We start from the raw sequence: 17,958 nt of genomic DNA, 5'->3' as shown, positions 1-17,958 counted from the left end.
AAGGGAGGCAAGGGTTGAAAAACTACCTATTGGCTACTATGCTCACTACCTGGTGATGGGATCATTCATACTTAAAACCAGAGCATCATGCATATACCCATGTAACAAACATGCACATGTAACCACTGAATTGAAAATAAAAGTTGAAATTATAAAAAATGGAACCTGAGGTTTAGATTGGTCAAGTCACTTGCCCAATGTTACCACGATTTTAAGCAGATGTTTTGACACCTTCTCTACTAGTGTTTCATCATGTCAAAAGGACAAGAACAAAGTCTCAACATTTTCTGGTTTCCTTCACAACATTACATCACATCTCATTCATAATATGTGTTCGATTAATTTTGCCAGTTAATTAAAAAGTATATGACACTTGAACATTGGGTAATTTTAGAAGTATTCTAGATCAGAATTTGAACATTTCAACAGTAAGGAGAAAGGAATAAACTCACGATGAACACGAATCTTAGTTTCTACTTCTTTTTTTTTTTCTTTGCCAGCCTTCTGATATTGATTAGAAAGTTTTAATTAGCAGGAACATGGCCACAAAACAAACAATATGATGGTAACAGTGAAGAATAATTCATTGGAGGTACTGTGCTGTAAATAACTGAGAATTGACTACAAAGAAGAAAGTATTTCTTTAAAACCTGTCCTTTGGGATAAGAATTCTCAAATCACTTTGTTTTTCTCGTAAAGATCAGAGGTAAACTGCTATTTTCATCACATTATATCAAGGATACAAACTATCAATGTGGCTTGTCTGTTGATATTGACTTTGATCATGTGTTTTGAGGTAGTGTTTGCCAGGTTTCTCTACTGCAAAGTTACTCATCCCCATACAAACTGTCATACTCTACTCTTTAGAAGCAAGTCATTAAGTACAGCTCATACTCTAAGCTTAAGAACTGAAGCTCCACCAGCTTGAGTGGGAAAGATCTACATACACTATTTGGAATTCCTCTGTAATGGGAGATTTACCTCTTTTCCTCCATTTATTTATTTAGTCATTTGTTTCCCTATGGACTTATCTATTTTATACTTTGTGTTATAATCTAATACTGCAATACAGACAAACCTCAGCTTATGACCATTTGGCTTACTTACAAATTTTCAAGTTTATGGTGGGTTTATTGGGATGTAATTGCATGGTAAGCTGAGGAGCATCTGGACTTATGGTTTGACTTATGATTTTTTTACTTTATGATGGGTTTGTTGGGGTATTAAATGCCTTTTCAACTTATAATATTTCTAACTTATGATGGGTTTATCAAGTCATAGCCCCATCAGAAGGTGAGGAGTATCTATATTTTATTGCTGGAATTTTTCCAAATTTGGCAATCTTTCAGGATGACTTCTCTATCCCTTTGCCATGCCCTCATCTTTTTTTTTTTTTTTTTAATTCCTTACTTTCTGGTACTGTGAGATTCTCCAGGTCCATCTCATATTTCCCCTGTCCTGGTCGTAGAATCAGTTATTTCTCCAAGGAGCTCTAGTTCCTTTTATTGGAGAATGATATTAGAATCCAAGGTCTTAGCACTGGGTGTGCTAGTTGCTACTAGGGTACTATTGCTTCCAGGCCCTCTCAGGACACAGGGCTAGGAACTATACATATGTATACTGCCTCATGTACATACACATGTGTAATTATTTTTGTATCTATTCACTTCTGTCAATATTAAGTTAAACGTGAGTACATACTGATGTCTCTGAATCGAATCCAGTACCACATAGTTCATCCTAGACTTCTTTTCTTGATTATTTGTACTTCCCACCTATAGATCATTTACTTATTTTTTCAATCTTAGCATACATGTATGGCTGTTTCAGAATTGTCTACACATATCTCCTTGAGAAACAACTTTGCCAATTAGAGTGTAATGTTTATGTATAGTTTCTTTATATTTTGTTTTATATTTTCCAGAAGAAACACTGTTTCACAAAGTTACTTTGAGACTATATGGTCTTCTTTGATACTTTTAAAAAAATGTTCTCTGTTTCTTCTATGAAGATTGATCTCTTTAATTTTTATATCTCTAATAAAGTTGTTTGTGGTAATCATTACTTTCCTAGGAAATTATCTCTATTATCTAGATTTTCAAATTTATTTGCATAGAGGTGTGCAAAGTAGTCTCTTATAAAGTCTTAAATTTCTTCTAATAGTTATTTCCCCATTCTTTATTTGCATATTTTTGCTTTCTCTGTTTTATTTTGATTAATGTAGCTAGTGGTTTGTCTATATTATCAATCTTTTAAAAAATAAGGATTTTGATTCATTAACTAGGTGTATGCTATTTCGATTCTCTTTTGTTAATTCTTACTTTTTTTTGTTAATTTCTTGTGTTCTTTTACTTAATTTGTTGTACTTATTATAAGTTTCTTTTTGTTTTTTGCTGGTGCTCTACCAACATCCCTTTGGACATTTTTTTAAAGTTGTGTTAAAAACACATAGCTTAAAACTCATCATCTTAACTATTTTGAAGCAGAGAGTTGAGAAGTGTTAAGTATATTCACATTGTTGTGCACATTTTAAATATTTTTGTTAGCTCAATATTTAATCAATTTATTTTCAATCTCTTATTTTTACTAATAGCAGTGTTTAGTGTTATAAAATTTCCTCTGATCACTGCTTTATATTTATCCCATGGATTCTGATATGAAGTGTTTACATCATCATTATTTGTTTTAGAGGTACTGTAGTTTTGGTTTATATTTTTCCTTTAAACCAAGAGTTGTTTAATTGAAGGTTTTTAAAATTTATTTTAAAATGTATAATGGGCACATAATTGTACATATATATGGGATACAATGTGGTGTTTCAATGCATGTATACACAGTATCATGATCAAATAGGTGTGATGACCATATCCATCATAATAAACATTTGTTATTTCTTTGTGGTGACAACACTTAAAATCTGCTTTTCTAGCTATCTTGAAATATATGCTACATTATTATTTGCTATAGTCACCCAACTGTGGTGAATACCAAAATTTATTCTTCCTAAGTGTAACTTTATACCCATTGACCAACATCTTTCAGTGCCTCTGCCTTCTTTCTCTGCCCAGCCCCTGGTAACCACGATTCTACCCTCTACTTGTGTGACATCAACTTTTTAAAATTCCACATATGAGTGAGATCATGTGGTGTTTGTCTTTCTGTGCCTGGCTTATTTCATTTAACATTTCAAATGTATTCTATCAATTGTAACTTGCTAGTATATTGCATGTATTCTGAAATATGCTGATGAGAGGATGTATCTCAAAGGTTATCAACATGATTGCATTTCTCTGCCACCTAACCATACACTATACATTTATCTTGACTCTGTGGTTTTCAAGGACAGTACTTTGAACTTGCTCATTGCCTTACTTTTCTTTGAACCTATTAAAACGCTACTTCATTTAAATTTTATCTAAACTCCACCTTTCCACCAAAACCTAAAATAACCCCATATTTTCCTTTTTAGATGCTGCACTTATGCTTGTGTTTCTCCTTTGAGGGAGCAGTAGTTTAGTTCAGCTTTTGTTTCCAGATTTGAATGATTTAAGAGTACTTTAACAAGTGAATCTGAATATGTATAGTAATGTAACATTTTAACTTTTGCAGAAAGTTTTATAATTATCTAAGGACTGTTTACCTTATCCTTTTATGGACAACAACAAGACCTTTTGGTCAGTCACATTTCTTATTTTCCTTTTCATTTTTATGAATAAAAGATTCAGTTGACTTTGTTTCTGGTTTTTTAAAATTATGTTTTATTTAATGAGTGCTTCTTCATTTAAAAATAATATAATCTGGTCACAAAGGCTACATTCTCATCTCTGGCCATGAGATGGTCATAGTTCTAGGCGTCAAATGCTGTTCTACGACCAATTGATCTTGATCTCTTCCTAGAGCTGATTTTAAAAATCATTCTTTTAGAATCTGCCTCTCTGATATGCTCACTCTGAATTTGTTATTTGTATCAGAAATAAACTCATGTATATATTAAACTAGCAAAAATGTGGAATTATTTTAGCAATTTGTATGGAAATGTTTCTAAGGAGCAGGGTGAGATTGTACCTCTACTTATGACATTTATAACTGCAGACATCTATTTAGCTTACATGTATGCATTCCAGGAATTCAAGCAAAGGGCAAAAGATCGTGATGCTTTCCATGTCATTCAGGATTGCAGTGGTTTGCCATACAAATAAAGAAAATTAAGTAAAAGTGGGAAGACCTGTAAAATACAGTGGACAGATTGTTTATGGCTAACAGAAAATACAGAGTTCCTTTTCATAAGAGAGTTGGACAGAAGAAACAGTATTTTTCATATTCTTATTTGCAAAAACTTTTCTAATATGTCATTAAGTAAAATCTGATCACAAATACAGCCTTTTCTCCTGTAAGAGCTGTCCTAACTCTTCTGTTTAGCGACACTTGCATAAGTATTTTCAATTTCTTTGTCTTCAGGACACGTGTGGGTAAATTCTTCACGGGCATAGGCATTGTGGAGATAACGCCAGACTCCTGAGAATTCTGCTGGAATGTCAAAGTCACGATATTTCTTGGCAGCAACCTAGAATTTTGCAAAAGAAAAGAGGAAAAAGAAAGGCATCAGTAATATGTCTACTATGTAGAAATATATCTTAGAAGTCAAGATTATCAAAGGCATCTTATCGACACAAAAAGCACTATAAAATAAACTATGAAGTAGACTCGAATCTTGGACTATTTTGATGTTTTGTCTACAAATGTTGACAAAACCATATGCTTACAATCATGTTTATATTGATTCCATATTTAAGTATGACTATATTTAGTGGAAGGAAGCACAGATAATGAGCACATATCCACCACCACTAGACTAAGAGTTTATTTAGAGTCCTGTCTTATTTCTTTACGTATTCTCTGTGTTTGGCATAGGACTCAGAGAGTAAATTCTGCATAAGTCTGTGCAATAAATATTTGTTAAATTTATGATTAATTCATCATAATATGAATAGCCCAAATTGGTTATTCCCTATTATGATCTAGGCACTGTTCTAAGCATTTTAAATGCTTTAATTTATTTAATTCTCTTAACAATTCTGTAAAATAGGTAATATTATTATCCTTTATAAAATAAAGACAAGACAGTGGAAAATACCTTCTGATTTAGAAAGAAAGAAACAAGTTTTGGCCGGGCGCGGTGGCTCATGCCTGTAATTCTAGCACTTTGGGAGGCCAAGGCAGGCGGATCACTTGAGCCCAGGAGTTCAAGACCAGCCTGCGCAACATGGTGAAACCCTGTCTCTACAAAAAGTACAAAAAATTAGCCGGGCGTAGTGGCATGCACCTGTAGTCTCAGCTACTCAAGAGGCTGGGGTGGGAAGACTGCTTGAGCCTTGGAGGTGGGGGTTGCAATAAGCCTTGATCATGCCACTGCACTCCAACCTGGGTGACAGAGCAAGATCCTATCTCAAAAAAGAAAAAAAAAAAAGAAACAAGTTTTAATACTTCCCAGAAGAGATCATTATGGATTTTCTGTCTAAAGAGAAAAAAGAGATGTAGATACTACACATGATGATGATGATGATGATGACAAAGCTATAATATAATAATACTGCACTGGAAGGTCACTGTGCTTTGTGCTGGCAACTGGCAAACCCCTCCCACCCATTCAGCCTGCCCTATAAAGACTTACTTTAATAATGTTCAGCTTGGGTAACAAGCTACAATCAGCCAGTGTTAGCTGATCCCCATCCAAGAATAGTCTTCTGGAAACTGTGGGTTCCTCAGCACTGTCTGGATCAATTTCATCCAGAAGTGGGGTGTTTAAGTAGTCATCCAGACGCTTGAATTCTTTGAGCAGAGATTTTTCAAAATCTGAGGCAATGAAGGACTTGTAAATGTATTGTCTTTTGACTAAATACAGTCTAAATATGCTTTCCTCACATTTAGACACCTCTATCTATACATACTGCTTACACTGGCTCTTCAACATCTAGTTAACTATTTAGAATGCTCAACTACTCACTGATACGACAAAGTAAGATCAAATAGTGAGTGTAAATCTTTTGGGCTTTTCTTAGGGAGGTGCATTGTCAGGAGAGTAAAAGAAAGAAAAGTGATACATGTTATCCAACTCAGAAGAGTTAGAAAGTGAAAGAAAAAACACAGTTCTTGTGACTCAGAGGACAATAAACCTATTTAAGAATGTTCATGGGAAATGGTAGGTGCTACAGTTTAAGAAACCTTAAAGGTACACCGTCTTGCAGTTAGTTCACATCTGGTAATTGCTATATTGAATCTTGAGTTCTAAATCTAATAAAACTTCATGCAAGGGAATTTCAGAGGAGAGAACAATGAGGGGAAGACTAGGCTAGTCCCCCAAATATACTATATATTCAGGAAAATTCTATTTTTGCTGAGTGAGAGTATGAAAAGTGAGGAAAAATAGAGATTTAAAGAAAGGTATCTTACTCTTATTTGCCTCCTTTTGTGTATTCTTAATGTATGCAGAAAACTTGGCAAAGAGGTTACAGCCCACATCAAAAGACTCCTTGTACTTGGGACTCAGGTGAGGGTACCTTAAAAAGAAACACGAGTCAACTATCATTTGCACATAACATGACAGAGACCAGGTGCCCTAGCTTGCACTATACTGAAAATGGAAGTTCTGGAAAATTGCGCTGGAAACTAAACACCCTTAGAAGTCTCTCAGTAGAAGTTTATATTTTTTTCCAATCTCAGAACACTTTAGTTTCTAAAGTTCACAGGGAAATCAGTTGTCTGGAATCCAAAGCTCATTTACCTGTTTCGGCTGGGCGCAGTGGCTCACGCCTGTAATCCCAGCACTTTGGGAGGCTGAGGTGGCTGGATCACCTGAGGTCAGGAGTTTGAGACCAGCCTGGCTAACATGGTGAAACCCCGCCTCTACTAAAAACACAAACATTAGCTGGGCGTGGTAGTGGGCACCTGTAGTCCCAGCTACTCAGGGGGCTGAGGTAGGAGAACTGCTTGAAGCTGGCAGGTGGAGGTTGCAGTGAGCTGAGATCGCACCATTGCACTCCAGCCTGGGGGACAAAAGTGAAATTCAGTCTCAATAAAAAAGAAAAGAAAAAGAAAAATATGATTTCAAATATTGCAACTTATAAAACAAATGATGGAATAAATTGGATGGAGAAAATGGGAAAAAAGTAGCCAAGATATCCTCTCTTAGTAATACAAAGCTCAGTTAGCATAATTAAATAAAATAATGTAATAATATAATTCGCCACACTAACAAATGCAATAAGAAAACCCATATGATAATGACTAGATGTGGAAAAGTATTCAAGAAAAAATCAGCACCTCATGGAGATATCTGTGCTCCCATGTTCACTGCAGCGTTACTCACAGAAGTCAACATATAGAAACAACCTAAGTTCCCATCAATACATGAATGGATATAGAAATTGTGATATATATATGTATACTAGAATATGAATCAGCCTTAAAAATAATGAAATCCTGTCATTTGCAACAACATGGATGAACCTGGATGACATTGTGGTAAGTGAAATAAGCCAGGCACAGAAAGACAAATACTCTATGATCTCACTTACGTGTGGCTTCTTTAAAAGGTCAAATATATAGAAAAAAAGAATAGAGCAGTGATTACCACGGACAGTGGGGGGAGGAAATAGGGAGATGTAGGTCGAAGGGTACAAAGTTGCAGTTATGTAGAATGAGTAAGTCTAGAGATGTAATGTATAATATGAAGACTAATAATATTGCATACTGAAAATTTGCAAAGGATAGATTTTAGGTGCTCTTACCATATAAAAAGGGTAACTATATGAAGCGATGGATATGTTAATTTGCTTGACTGTAGTAATCATTGCACTATGTATATGTATATCAAGACATCATGTGATATACCTTAAATATATACAATACAAACAAAGGCTAAAACACTCAATTCCTTTTCATAACACAAAAAACTCACTGCAAGCTAGAAGTGGTCAGGTCAAAAACTTAGGTATCTAACCTGATTCCTCTCTTTCCTTCTAACTTGACATTTGATCTATCAGCAACTCTGGTCAGCTTACCTTTCAAAATGTATCCAGAATCTGTCCACCTCCCCTGCCCCTGCCCAGTCCAAAGCCTATATTACTGTAACATCCTCCTGACTATTATCCCTACTCCCATACTTGTCCCTCATACACCTGGAATATTCTCCACCCATAGACAGAGCAATCATGTTAAAATGTAAGTCATATCATGCCTTTCCTCTACTCATTATCCTGCAATGTCCTCATCTCAGAGTTAGAGCCCAAGTACTCATAGTGGTCTACAAGAACCCACATGATATGAGCCACCTTCTTTCCCACCCAATTAACCACCCAGAAGCCAGAGTGATGGCTTTCCCCTACTCAGTACTCTGCAATTGTCTTATCTTATTGAGTCACAGCCTAATTCATTACAGTAGCCTATAAGGACCCACATGATATGATCCCACCTTACCTCTCTTCTCTCATATCCCTCACTCGCTCAATTATGACACAGACTTTCTTGCTATCATTCAAATAGGCCTGGAAAGCTCCTGCCCCAGAGCCTTTTAACTTGGTCTGCCCTTAGATGAGGGAGACATATGCATTTTCTCTCACATATGTGCATGCCTTGCTCCCACTTTTCCTTCAGGTCTTTTTCATGGGTATCTCTTTCTAAGTGAAGCCTTTCTCTGGACGCTCAATGTAACACTGCAACGTCACTCCTTTCCATAATATCACTACTTCTCTCTTTTGCTTTATTTTTCTCTTTAGCAGGACAGGTTTAAATTACCTGTGTTATGCCTTCCCCAACCCCAGGCAACACAGTATGGAGAGAGATGCCCTTTCTTTGGGAGAAGAAGAAGTAAGTGAACACCAGACTTTGCCTTAGACCCAAACACTGAGCCCAAAAAGTCTAGCCCTGGACAGGCCATGATTACCCCAGACTTTAGGCTGGTCCCCACAGACTTGGGCACTAGGCCAGCCCTTGTAGCCCCAATGTCCAGGCCATCCCTGCAGATGTAGTCTCCCATCCTTGGGCCAGTAGCCCCAGACTCCAGACTTCCTTCAGCAGCAGGTCATACCTCCAGGCTTGCACCCCTCCAAGACAGCCCCTTCACTTCAGGACAGCCACTGTACCCCCAGATTCAGCTTTCAGGCCCTCTCCATCACAAGACTAGCATGTTTGGACCCCAGTTTAAGGCAAATACCCACAGACCCAGTATCCAGACCAACTCAGCTCCAGGCTGGCCTTCACACTCCCAGGCTTTGAGTCTGTCCCAGTGCCACATTGACACCCATGGACCTCAGCTCCAGGCTGGCCCCCATGGCCTCAGGTACCAGGTCAGCACCTAAAGATTCAGCCGCCAATATAGCCCTTATGGGTACAGACTCCAGGCCATCCCTGGTGGCCCCAGATTTCAGGCTGGCCCATTCAAGCTCAGGCTTCAGGCCCAGACCAGGCTCCAACCCAGCCCAAAAAAGGCTGGCCCACACAGCCCTAGGCTTCAGGTCCAACCCAGTACTAAGCTGGCCTCTTCAACCCCAGACTTTGAGCAACAGTAGCAGAATACACATTATTTTCAAGTGCATACAGAATATTCACCAGGATAGATCATATGTTAGGCCACAAAACAATTCTTAACCACTTAAGAAGATTGAAATTATATCAATTATTTTTTCCAACCACAATGAACATCCTTGTCTTGTTTCTGATCTTAAGGGGAAAAACTTCAGTCCTTCACTATTGAGTACAATGTCAGCTGTGGGTTTTTCTTTTTTTTTGTTGTTTTATTGGGTATTTTATTATGTCAGGAAATGTGCTAAGTGCTATAAATGCATGATCATATTTCATCTGTGCAATGTATTTTTTTCATTTCTTTTTTTATTATACTTTAAGTTCTAGGGTACATGTGCACAACATGCAGGTTTGTTACATATGTACACATGTGCCATGTTGGTGTGCTGCACCCATTAACTCATTATTTACATTAGGTATATCTCCTAATGCTATCCCTCCCCCTTCACCCCACCCCACAACAGGCCCCCGTGTGTGGTGTTCCCCTTCCTGTGTCCAAGTGTTCTCATTGTTCAATTCCCACCTATGAGTGAGAACATGCAGTGTTTGGTTTTTTGTCCTTGTGTTAGTTTGCTGAGAATGATGGTTTCCAGCTGCATTCATGTCCCTACAAAGGACATGAACTCATCCTTTTTTATGGCTGCATAGTATTCCATGGTGTATATGTGCCACATTTTCTTAATCCAGTCTATCATTGATGGACATTTGGGTTGGTTCCAAGTCTTTGCTATTGTGAAGAGTGCCGCCATAAACATATGTGTGCATGTTTCTTTATAGCAGCATGATTTATAATCCTTTGGGTATATACCCAGTAATGGGATGGCTGGGTCAAATGGTATTTCTAGTTCTAGATCCTTGAGGAATCACCACACTGTCTTCCACAATGGTTGAACTAGTTTACAGTCCCACGAACAGTGTAAAAGTGTTCCTATTTCTGAACAACCTCTCCAGCACCTGTTGTTTCCTGACTTTTTAATGATTGCCATTCTAACTGGTATGAGATGGTATCTCATTGTAGTTTTGATTTGCATTTCTCTGATGGTGAGTGATGATGAACATTTTTTCATGTGTCTGTTGGCTGCATAAATGTCTTCTTTTGAGAAGTGTCTGTTCATATCCTTTGCCCACTTTTTGATGGGGTTGTTTGATTTTTTCTTGTAAATTTGTTTGAGTTCTTTGTAGATTCTGGATATTAGCCCTTTGTCAGATGAGTAGATTGTAAAAATTTTCTCCGATTCTGTAGGTTGCCTCTTCACTCTGATGGTAGTTTCTTTTGCTGTGCAGAAGCTCTTTAGTTTAATTAGATCTGGTTTGTCAATTTTGGCTTTTGTTGACATTGCTTTTGGTGTTTTAGTCATGAAGTTCTTGCCCATGCCTATGTTCTGAATGGTATTGCCTAGGCTTTCTTCTAGGGTTTTTATGGTTTTAGGTCTAATATTTAAGTCTTTAATCATCTTGAATTAATTTTTGTATTAATTAATTAATTAGGTGTAAGGAAGGGATCCAGTTTCAGCTTTCTACATATGGCTATCCAGTTTTCCTAGCACCATTTATTAAATAGGGAATCCTTTCCCCAAATCTTGTTTTTGTCAGGTTTGTCAAAGATCAGATGGTTGTAGATGTGTGGTATTATTTCTGAGGGCTCTGTTCTGTTCCATTGGTCTATATCTCTGTTTTGGTACCAGTACCATGCTGTTTTGGTTACTGTAGCCTTGTAGTATAGTTTGAAGTCAGGTAGCATGATGCTTCCGGCTTTGTTCTTTTGACTTAGGATTGTCTTGGCAATGCAGGCTTTTCATATATGGCCTTTATCAGATTGTAGAAGCTATTTTCTATTCCTAGTTTGTTAAGTACTTTTATCATGAAACGGTGTTAGAGTTTGTCAAATGCTTTTTTATGCATCAATTGAGATAATCATGTACTTTTTGTCTTTTACTGGTATTATTTATTTCTTCATATGGCTTCACATTTCTGTCTGGTGTCCTCTCATTTCTGTCTAGAGGACTCTCTATAGCATCTTGTAGGGCAGGTCTACTAGCAATAAATTTCCTCAATTTTTGTTCATGTAGAGTGTCTTAATTTCTCCTTTATTTTTGAAGGATCATTTTTGCCAAATAGAGAATTATTGGTTGACAGGTTTTTTTTTCTTTTAGCACTTTAAAGATGTCTTCTCTCTGCTTCTGGCCACCATGGTTTCTGATGAGAAATCTTCTGTTAATCTCATTGAAGATCCCTTCTATGTGATGAATTACCTCTTCCTTGATGCTTTTAAAATCCTTTCTTTGGCTTTGGCTTTATATAATTTGATTATAGTGCATCTTGTTGTGGATCACTTTGAGTTTATTCTACTTGGAGTTCATTGAGTTTCTTGGATGTGTAGAGCAAGTTCCTTCATCAAATTGTCAGCCATTATTTTTTTCAAATATTCTTTCTACCTCTTTCTCCTCATCCCTTCCCTCTGGGACTCTCATTATGTACAGCTTGGTAAATTTGGTGGTGCTCCACAGGTTTCAAGTTCTATTCTTTATCTTCCCTTTCTGCAGACTAAATAATTTCAACTGACCTATGTTTCATTTTGCTGATTTTTTTTTCTCTGTTCAAGTTTGTTGTAGAAAACCTCTAGTAATCTCTGATTTCTTTGAGCAGTGGTTTGCAGTTCTCCTTGTAGAGATCTTTCACCTCCTAGTTAGCTGTATTCTTGGGTATTTTATTCTTTTTGTGGCAATTGTGAATGGTTTTTTTTTTTTTCCTGATTTGGCTCTTGGCTTGACTGTTTTTGGTTTATGGGAATGCTAGTGATTTTTGCATATTGATTTTGTATCCCGAGACTTTAGTGAAGATGTTTATCAGCTTAATAAGCTTTTGTGCTGAGACCGTGGCGTTTTCTACATATAGGATCATGTGACCTGCAAACAGGGATACTTTCATTTCCTCTCTTCCTATTTGAATGCTCTTTATTTCTTTCTTTTGCCTGATTGCCCTGGGCAGGCCTTCCAATACTACGTTGAATAGGAGTGGTGGGAAAGGGCATACTTGTGTTGTGCTCATCTTTAAGGGGAATGCTTCCAGCTTTTGCCCATTCAGTATAATGTTGGGTGTAGGATTTTCATATATGGCTCTTATTATTTTGAGGTATGTTTCTTCAATACCTAGTTTATTGAGAGTTTTTTTTAAATGAATGGATGTTGAACTTTAACAAAAGCCTTTTCTGCATGTATTGAGGTAGTCATGAGGTTTTTGTCTTTAGTTCTGTTTATGTGACGAATCACATATATTGATTTTTGTATGTTGAACCAACCTTGCATTCCAGGGATAAAGTCTACTTGGCACAAACAAATGGAAAAACATTCCATGCTCATGGATAAGAAGAATCAATGTTGTTAAAATGGCCATACTGCCCAAAGCAATTTATAGATCCAATACTATTCCTATTAAGCTCCCATTGAGATTCTTCACAGAACTAGAAAAAACTATTTTAAAATTCATATGGAACCAAAAAAGAGCCCAAATAGCCAAAGCAATTGTAAGCAAAAAGCACAAAGCTGGAGACATCACACTACCTGACTTCAAACTATACTACAGGGTTATAGTAACCAAAATAGCATGGCACTGGTACAAAAACAGGCACAGAGACCAATGAAACAGAAGAGAACCCAGAAATAACACCACATACATAAAACTATCTTATCTTTGACAAACCTGACAGCAACCAACAAGCAATGGGGAAAGGATTCCCTGTTCAATAAATGGTACTGGGATAACAGGCTAGCCATATGCAGATGATTGAAACTGGACCCCTTCCTCACATCATATACAAAAATTAACACAAGATGGATTAAAAACTTAAGTGTACAACCCAAAACTATGAAAACCCTAGAAGACAACATAGGCAATACCATTCAGGACATAGGAATAGGCAAAGATTTCATGACAAAGATGCCAAAAGCAATTGCCCAACTAAAGCAAAAATTGACAAATGGGTTTTAATTAAACAAAAGAGCTTCTACACAGCAAAAGAAACTCAACAGAGTAAACAGACAACCTACAGAATGGGAGAAAGTTTTTCCAAACTACGCATCTGACAAAGGTCTAACATCCAGCATCTATAAGGAACTTAAACAAATTTACAAGAAAAAAATCACATTAAAAAGTGGGCAAAGGATATGCACAGACACTTTTCAAAAGAAGACATGCATGCGACAAATAAGCATGTGAAAAAAGTGCATTACTGATCATTGGAGAAATGCAAATCAAAACCAAAATGAGATGCCATCTGACACCAGTTAGAATGGCTATCACTAAAAAGTCAAGAAATAACAGATGCTTGCAAGGTTGTGGAGAAAAGCAAACACTTATACACTGTCGGTGGGAGTGTAAATTAGTTCAACCGTTGTGGAAGACAGTATGATGGTTCATCAAAGATCTAAAAACAAATACAGTTTGACCCAGCAATCCCATAACTGGGTATATACTCAAAGGAATATAAATCATTCTATTATAATGACAGAGGCACATGTATATTCACTGTAGCACTGTTCACAATAGCAAAGACATGGATTCAGCCGAAATGCTCAACAATGATAGACCGGATAAAAGAAAAGGTGGTACATATACACTAGGAAATACTATGCAGCCATAAAACAGAACAAGATCATGTCCTTTGCAGGGACATGGATGGAGTTGGAAGCTGTTATCCTTAGCAAACTAATGCAGAAAGATAAATCCAAATAATAATGCATATTCTCACTTATAAATGGGAGTTAAATGATGAGAAAACACGGACACATAGAGGGGAACTACACATACTGGGGCCTATCAGAGGGTGGAGAGTGGGAGAAGGGAGAGAATTAGGAAAAATAACTAATGAGTACTAGGCTTAATACCAAAGTGATGAAATAATCTGTGCAACAAACCCTTATGATACAAGTTTACCTATGTAACAAACCTGTACAAATACCCCTGAACTTAAAATAAAATTTAAAAAAAGAAAACTTCTAGTGAACTTTTTGAACATTATTATACTTTTCAGCTTCAGAATTTCTATTTGGCTTATTTTTATAATTTCTATATTTTTATTGATATTCTTTATTTGTTGAGACTTTTTTTCTGGCTTTCTGTAGCTTTTAAAACATAGTCAAGACAGTTAATTTAAAGTCGTTGTCTATTAATTCACATGTCCGTGTCTCCTCAGGGACAATTTCTATTAATTTATTTTTCCCCTTGAGAATGGGCCATACTTTCTTGTTTCCTCACATGCCTCAGTTTTTTTTTCTTGAAAACCAGATGTTTTGAATGTTATAATGTAGAAACTCTGGAAATCTGATTGATTCTCCTACTCCCCTGGTCTTGTTGTTGCTGCTTATTGTGGTTGTTGTTGGTTTAGTGCATTTTCTTAACTAATTTTGTAAAGCCTATATTTTTTTTGGTATGCGTGGCCTCTGAAATCTTTATTCCATCAGCTTTAGTCAGCTATCGATTTTACAGAGATTTTATTAAACTCCTGGAAGCAAAACAAAGAAGCAAACTATGAAAAGAAAAAGCTTTCTTAGTTTTTTAAAAAATTATTATTATACTTTAAGTTCTAGGGTACAAGTGCATAACTTGCAGGTTTGTTACATATGTATACTTGTGCCATGTTGGTGTGCTGCACCCATCAACTCGTCAGCACCCATCAACTCGTCATTTACCTCAGGTATAACTCCCAATGCAATCCCTTCCCCCTACCCCCATGATAGGCCCCGGTGTGTGATGTTCCCCTTCCCGAGTACAAGTGATCTCATTGTTCAGTTCCCACCTATGAGTGAGAACATGCGGTGTTTGGTTTTCTGTCCTTACGATAGTTTGCTGAGAATGATGGTTTCCAGCTGCATCCATGTCTCTACAAAGGACACAAACTCATCCTTTTTTATGTTTTTGAGTGTTGGTTCTGTGTTGGGGCTCTCCTTCATTGCTTAGCTACACAGTTTAAAGTTCTGCCTTAGCCTTCATTTTCTGCTTGTGCGGTGCCTGAAGTTTAGCCAGAATCAAGAGCCTAGAATCTTGTCAGTTCTTTTGTGAGCACACATCTAGAAATGGGTCCATGCATAGTCTTCTATAGTCCTCAGAATACATAAAACGTTTTGAAGCCATTATTTCCCTAAGCATCCCCCAAGTATCCCAGCCTCTTTCTTCCTGGGATTTTTTTTTTTTTTTTTTAAATTTAGATGGAGTTTTGCTTTTGTTGTCCATGCCCAGGCTGGAGTGCAATGGCGCGATCTCGGCTCACCACAACCTCGGCCTCCTGCGTTCAAGTGATTCTCCTTTCTCAGCCTCCCGAGTAGCTGGGATTACAGGCATGCACCACCATGCCCGGCTAATTTTGTGTTGTTCGTAGAGACGGGATTTCTCTATGTTGGTCAGGCAGGTGGTGAACTCCTGACCTCAGGTGACCTGCCTGCCTCGGCCTGCCAACGTGCTAGGATTACAGGCATGAGCCACTGCGCCTGGCCCTTCCTGGGATTTTTCAATTTGTCTGTTGCTTTTCCCAAATGTTATTCCTTGTCCTGTGTAGCTGTGACTAATATATTTGCTTTAAAATGCTTTCCACAAACACCACCAGGGAAGGTGACTCAGCCCTGGGGAAGCTCTAGTGCAGGTGACAAAAAGGTAAACCATTGAAGTAATCCTTCAGGGAACCACCAGATAGGTCAAACCACACAATCACAGTTCACTGAAAGTAAGGTCAATATCACTTCCTCTGGTACCAGTAACCTGCACCTGCAATATAAGCTGCCATTTTTAAGGCTATTGATGGACTGAGGGTTGGAGGATGGTATCAAGGTAACCAAAAATGCCACAGAACTCTCACTGAAATTTAGATATTTTTATTCATTAAGTGTTCTCCTGGCTGCTGTAATTTTTGCTTAGATTTCAGAGTGCTGAAAAAGTTGTTTCTGACAGTTTTTGCCAGCCTATTCATTGCTTTTATGAAAGAATGGAGTTCTGGAGTTCCCTACTCCACCATTTCCATTAATGTGGGTGTTTACAAGGTTTTTAAAAAGTAGATAAAACAAAGTTCATATGGAAGGGTTCCCATATCCAGCAATATGGAAGACCAACCGCTGTGGAGGGCCTTGTAAATAGACAATTCCTTTTAGCAGTGTTTGTAACAATAAAACTGAGAAACAATATTTAGTCCTTTTTGACTTAGAAACAATATTTTAGTCCTTTTTCAAGTCATGGTAACTATTATGAAGTATTATGAACCAGTGGTTGTTGTGTGTTATCGCATCTTCACTTTTAAAAATGGGTGTGTCAAAGAGTGGGTGGAGATAATTTTTAATATATTTGACTGCTTGACCATTAGTATCTAATGGAGATATCGCACATCATCCAAAGGTCCTGGACTTTGAGCTGACTGTAGTAACTGTGTTCCATATATGAGAAGAAGGATACATACGTTTATTTGGGTGGTCAGAGGGGCAAACTATGGCAGATAACACACTTATATACCACTCCTTAGATATGACCACATGAATTACCTCTGGACAATGAGATGTAAATGGAAATTTTTGGGTGTGGCTTCTGTGAAAAATCCTTAGAGCTGGCTTGTATATTAGATCTGTTGCCTGGAGTTCCAGCAGACATATTGTCACCATGAGTTAACTTTGAGACTGGAAGCCTCACTTAAAGGATGGCAGAGAAGAAAGATTAGGAGTTGAAATCCCTAATGAAATTACGGAGCTATCATCCCAGGTTCATTCTGAGTTTCTTATGTGAGAAAAACAAAAACCATATTTCTTTCTCTCTTTTCTTCTTTGTTTTTTTTTGGTTTTAAGGAGCTGAGAATTTAATAGGCAAGAAGGAAGGGAGAAGACAGAAGGAAGAAGCTCCCCCGTACAGAGACAGAGGGAGGAGGGCTCCAAAGCCGAAAGAGGAGGCCCCTCAAAATTCATTAAAAAAATTTATTTTAGGTTTCGGATACATGTGAAGGTTTGTTACATAGGTGAACTCATGTCATGGGAATTTGTTGTACAGATTATTTCATCACCAAGGTACTAAGTTCAGTACCCAATTGTTATCTCTTCTGCTCCTTTCCCTCCTCCAACCCTCCACCCTCAAGTAGACCCCAGTGTGTATTGTTCCCTTCTTTGTGTTCATGAGTTCTCATCATTTAGCTCCCCCTTATATGTGCAAACATGCAGTATTTGGATTTCTGTTCTTGTGTTAGTTTGCTAAGAATAATAGCCTGTAGCTCCATCCATGTTCCTGCAAAAGACACGATCTCATTCTTTTTATGGCTGCATACTATTCCATGGTATATATGTACCACCTTTTCTTTATTCAGTCTGTCATTGATGGGCATTTGGGTTGATTCCATGTTTTTGTTATTGTGAATAG

General features: G+C 37.3%; 1 protein-coding gene across 2 annotated transcripts in view; it reads right to left on the bottom strand.

Moving 5' to 3' along the window:
* Nucleotides 1-510: 510 nt before the first annotated feature.
* The window catches only part of CLIC2 (chloride intracellular channel 2), a 113,270-nt gene continuing 95,822 nt past the window's right edge, over nt 511-17,958 (bottom strand). For both annotated transcript variants that reach the window (XM_031660447.1, XM_003918500.4), the window contains exons 4-6: nt 6,451-6,557; nt 5,672-5,853; nt 511-4,564 (exon numbers count right to left, since the gene is read on the bottom strand). In XM_031660447.1, the coding sequence (XP_031516307.1) occupies nt 4,403-4,564; nt 5,672-5,853; nt 6,451-6,557 (451 nt within the window). In that variant the 3' untranslated portion in view covers nt 511-4,402. The remainder of the gene's footprint in view (nt 4,565-5,671; nt 5,854-6,450; nt 6,558-17,958) is intronic.

Source organism: Papio anubis, chromosome X (assembly GCF_008728515.1).
Source record: "Papio anubis isolate 15944 chromosome X, Panubis1.0, whole genome shotgun sequence".
Taxonomy (NCBI): Eukaryota; Metazoa; Chordata; class Mammalia; order Primates; family Cercopithecidae; genus Papio; species Papio anubis.
The sequence above is the reverse complement of the archived record's forward strand: the minus strand, read 5'-3'. Positions and strand labels throughout refer to the sequence as shown.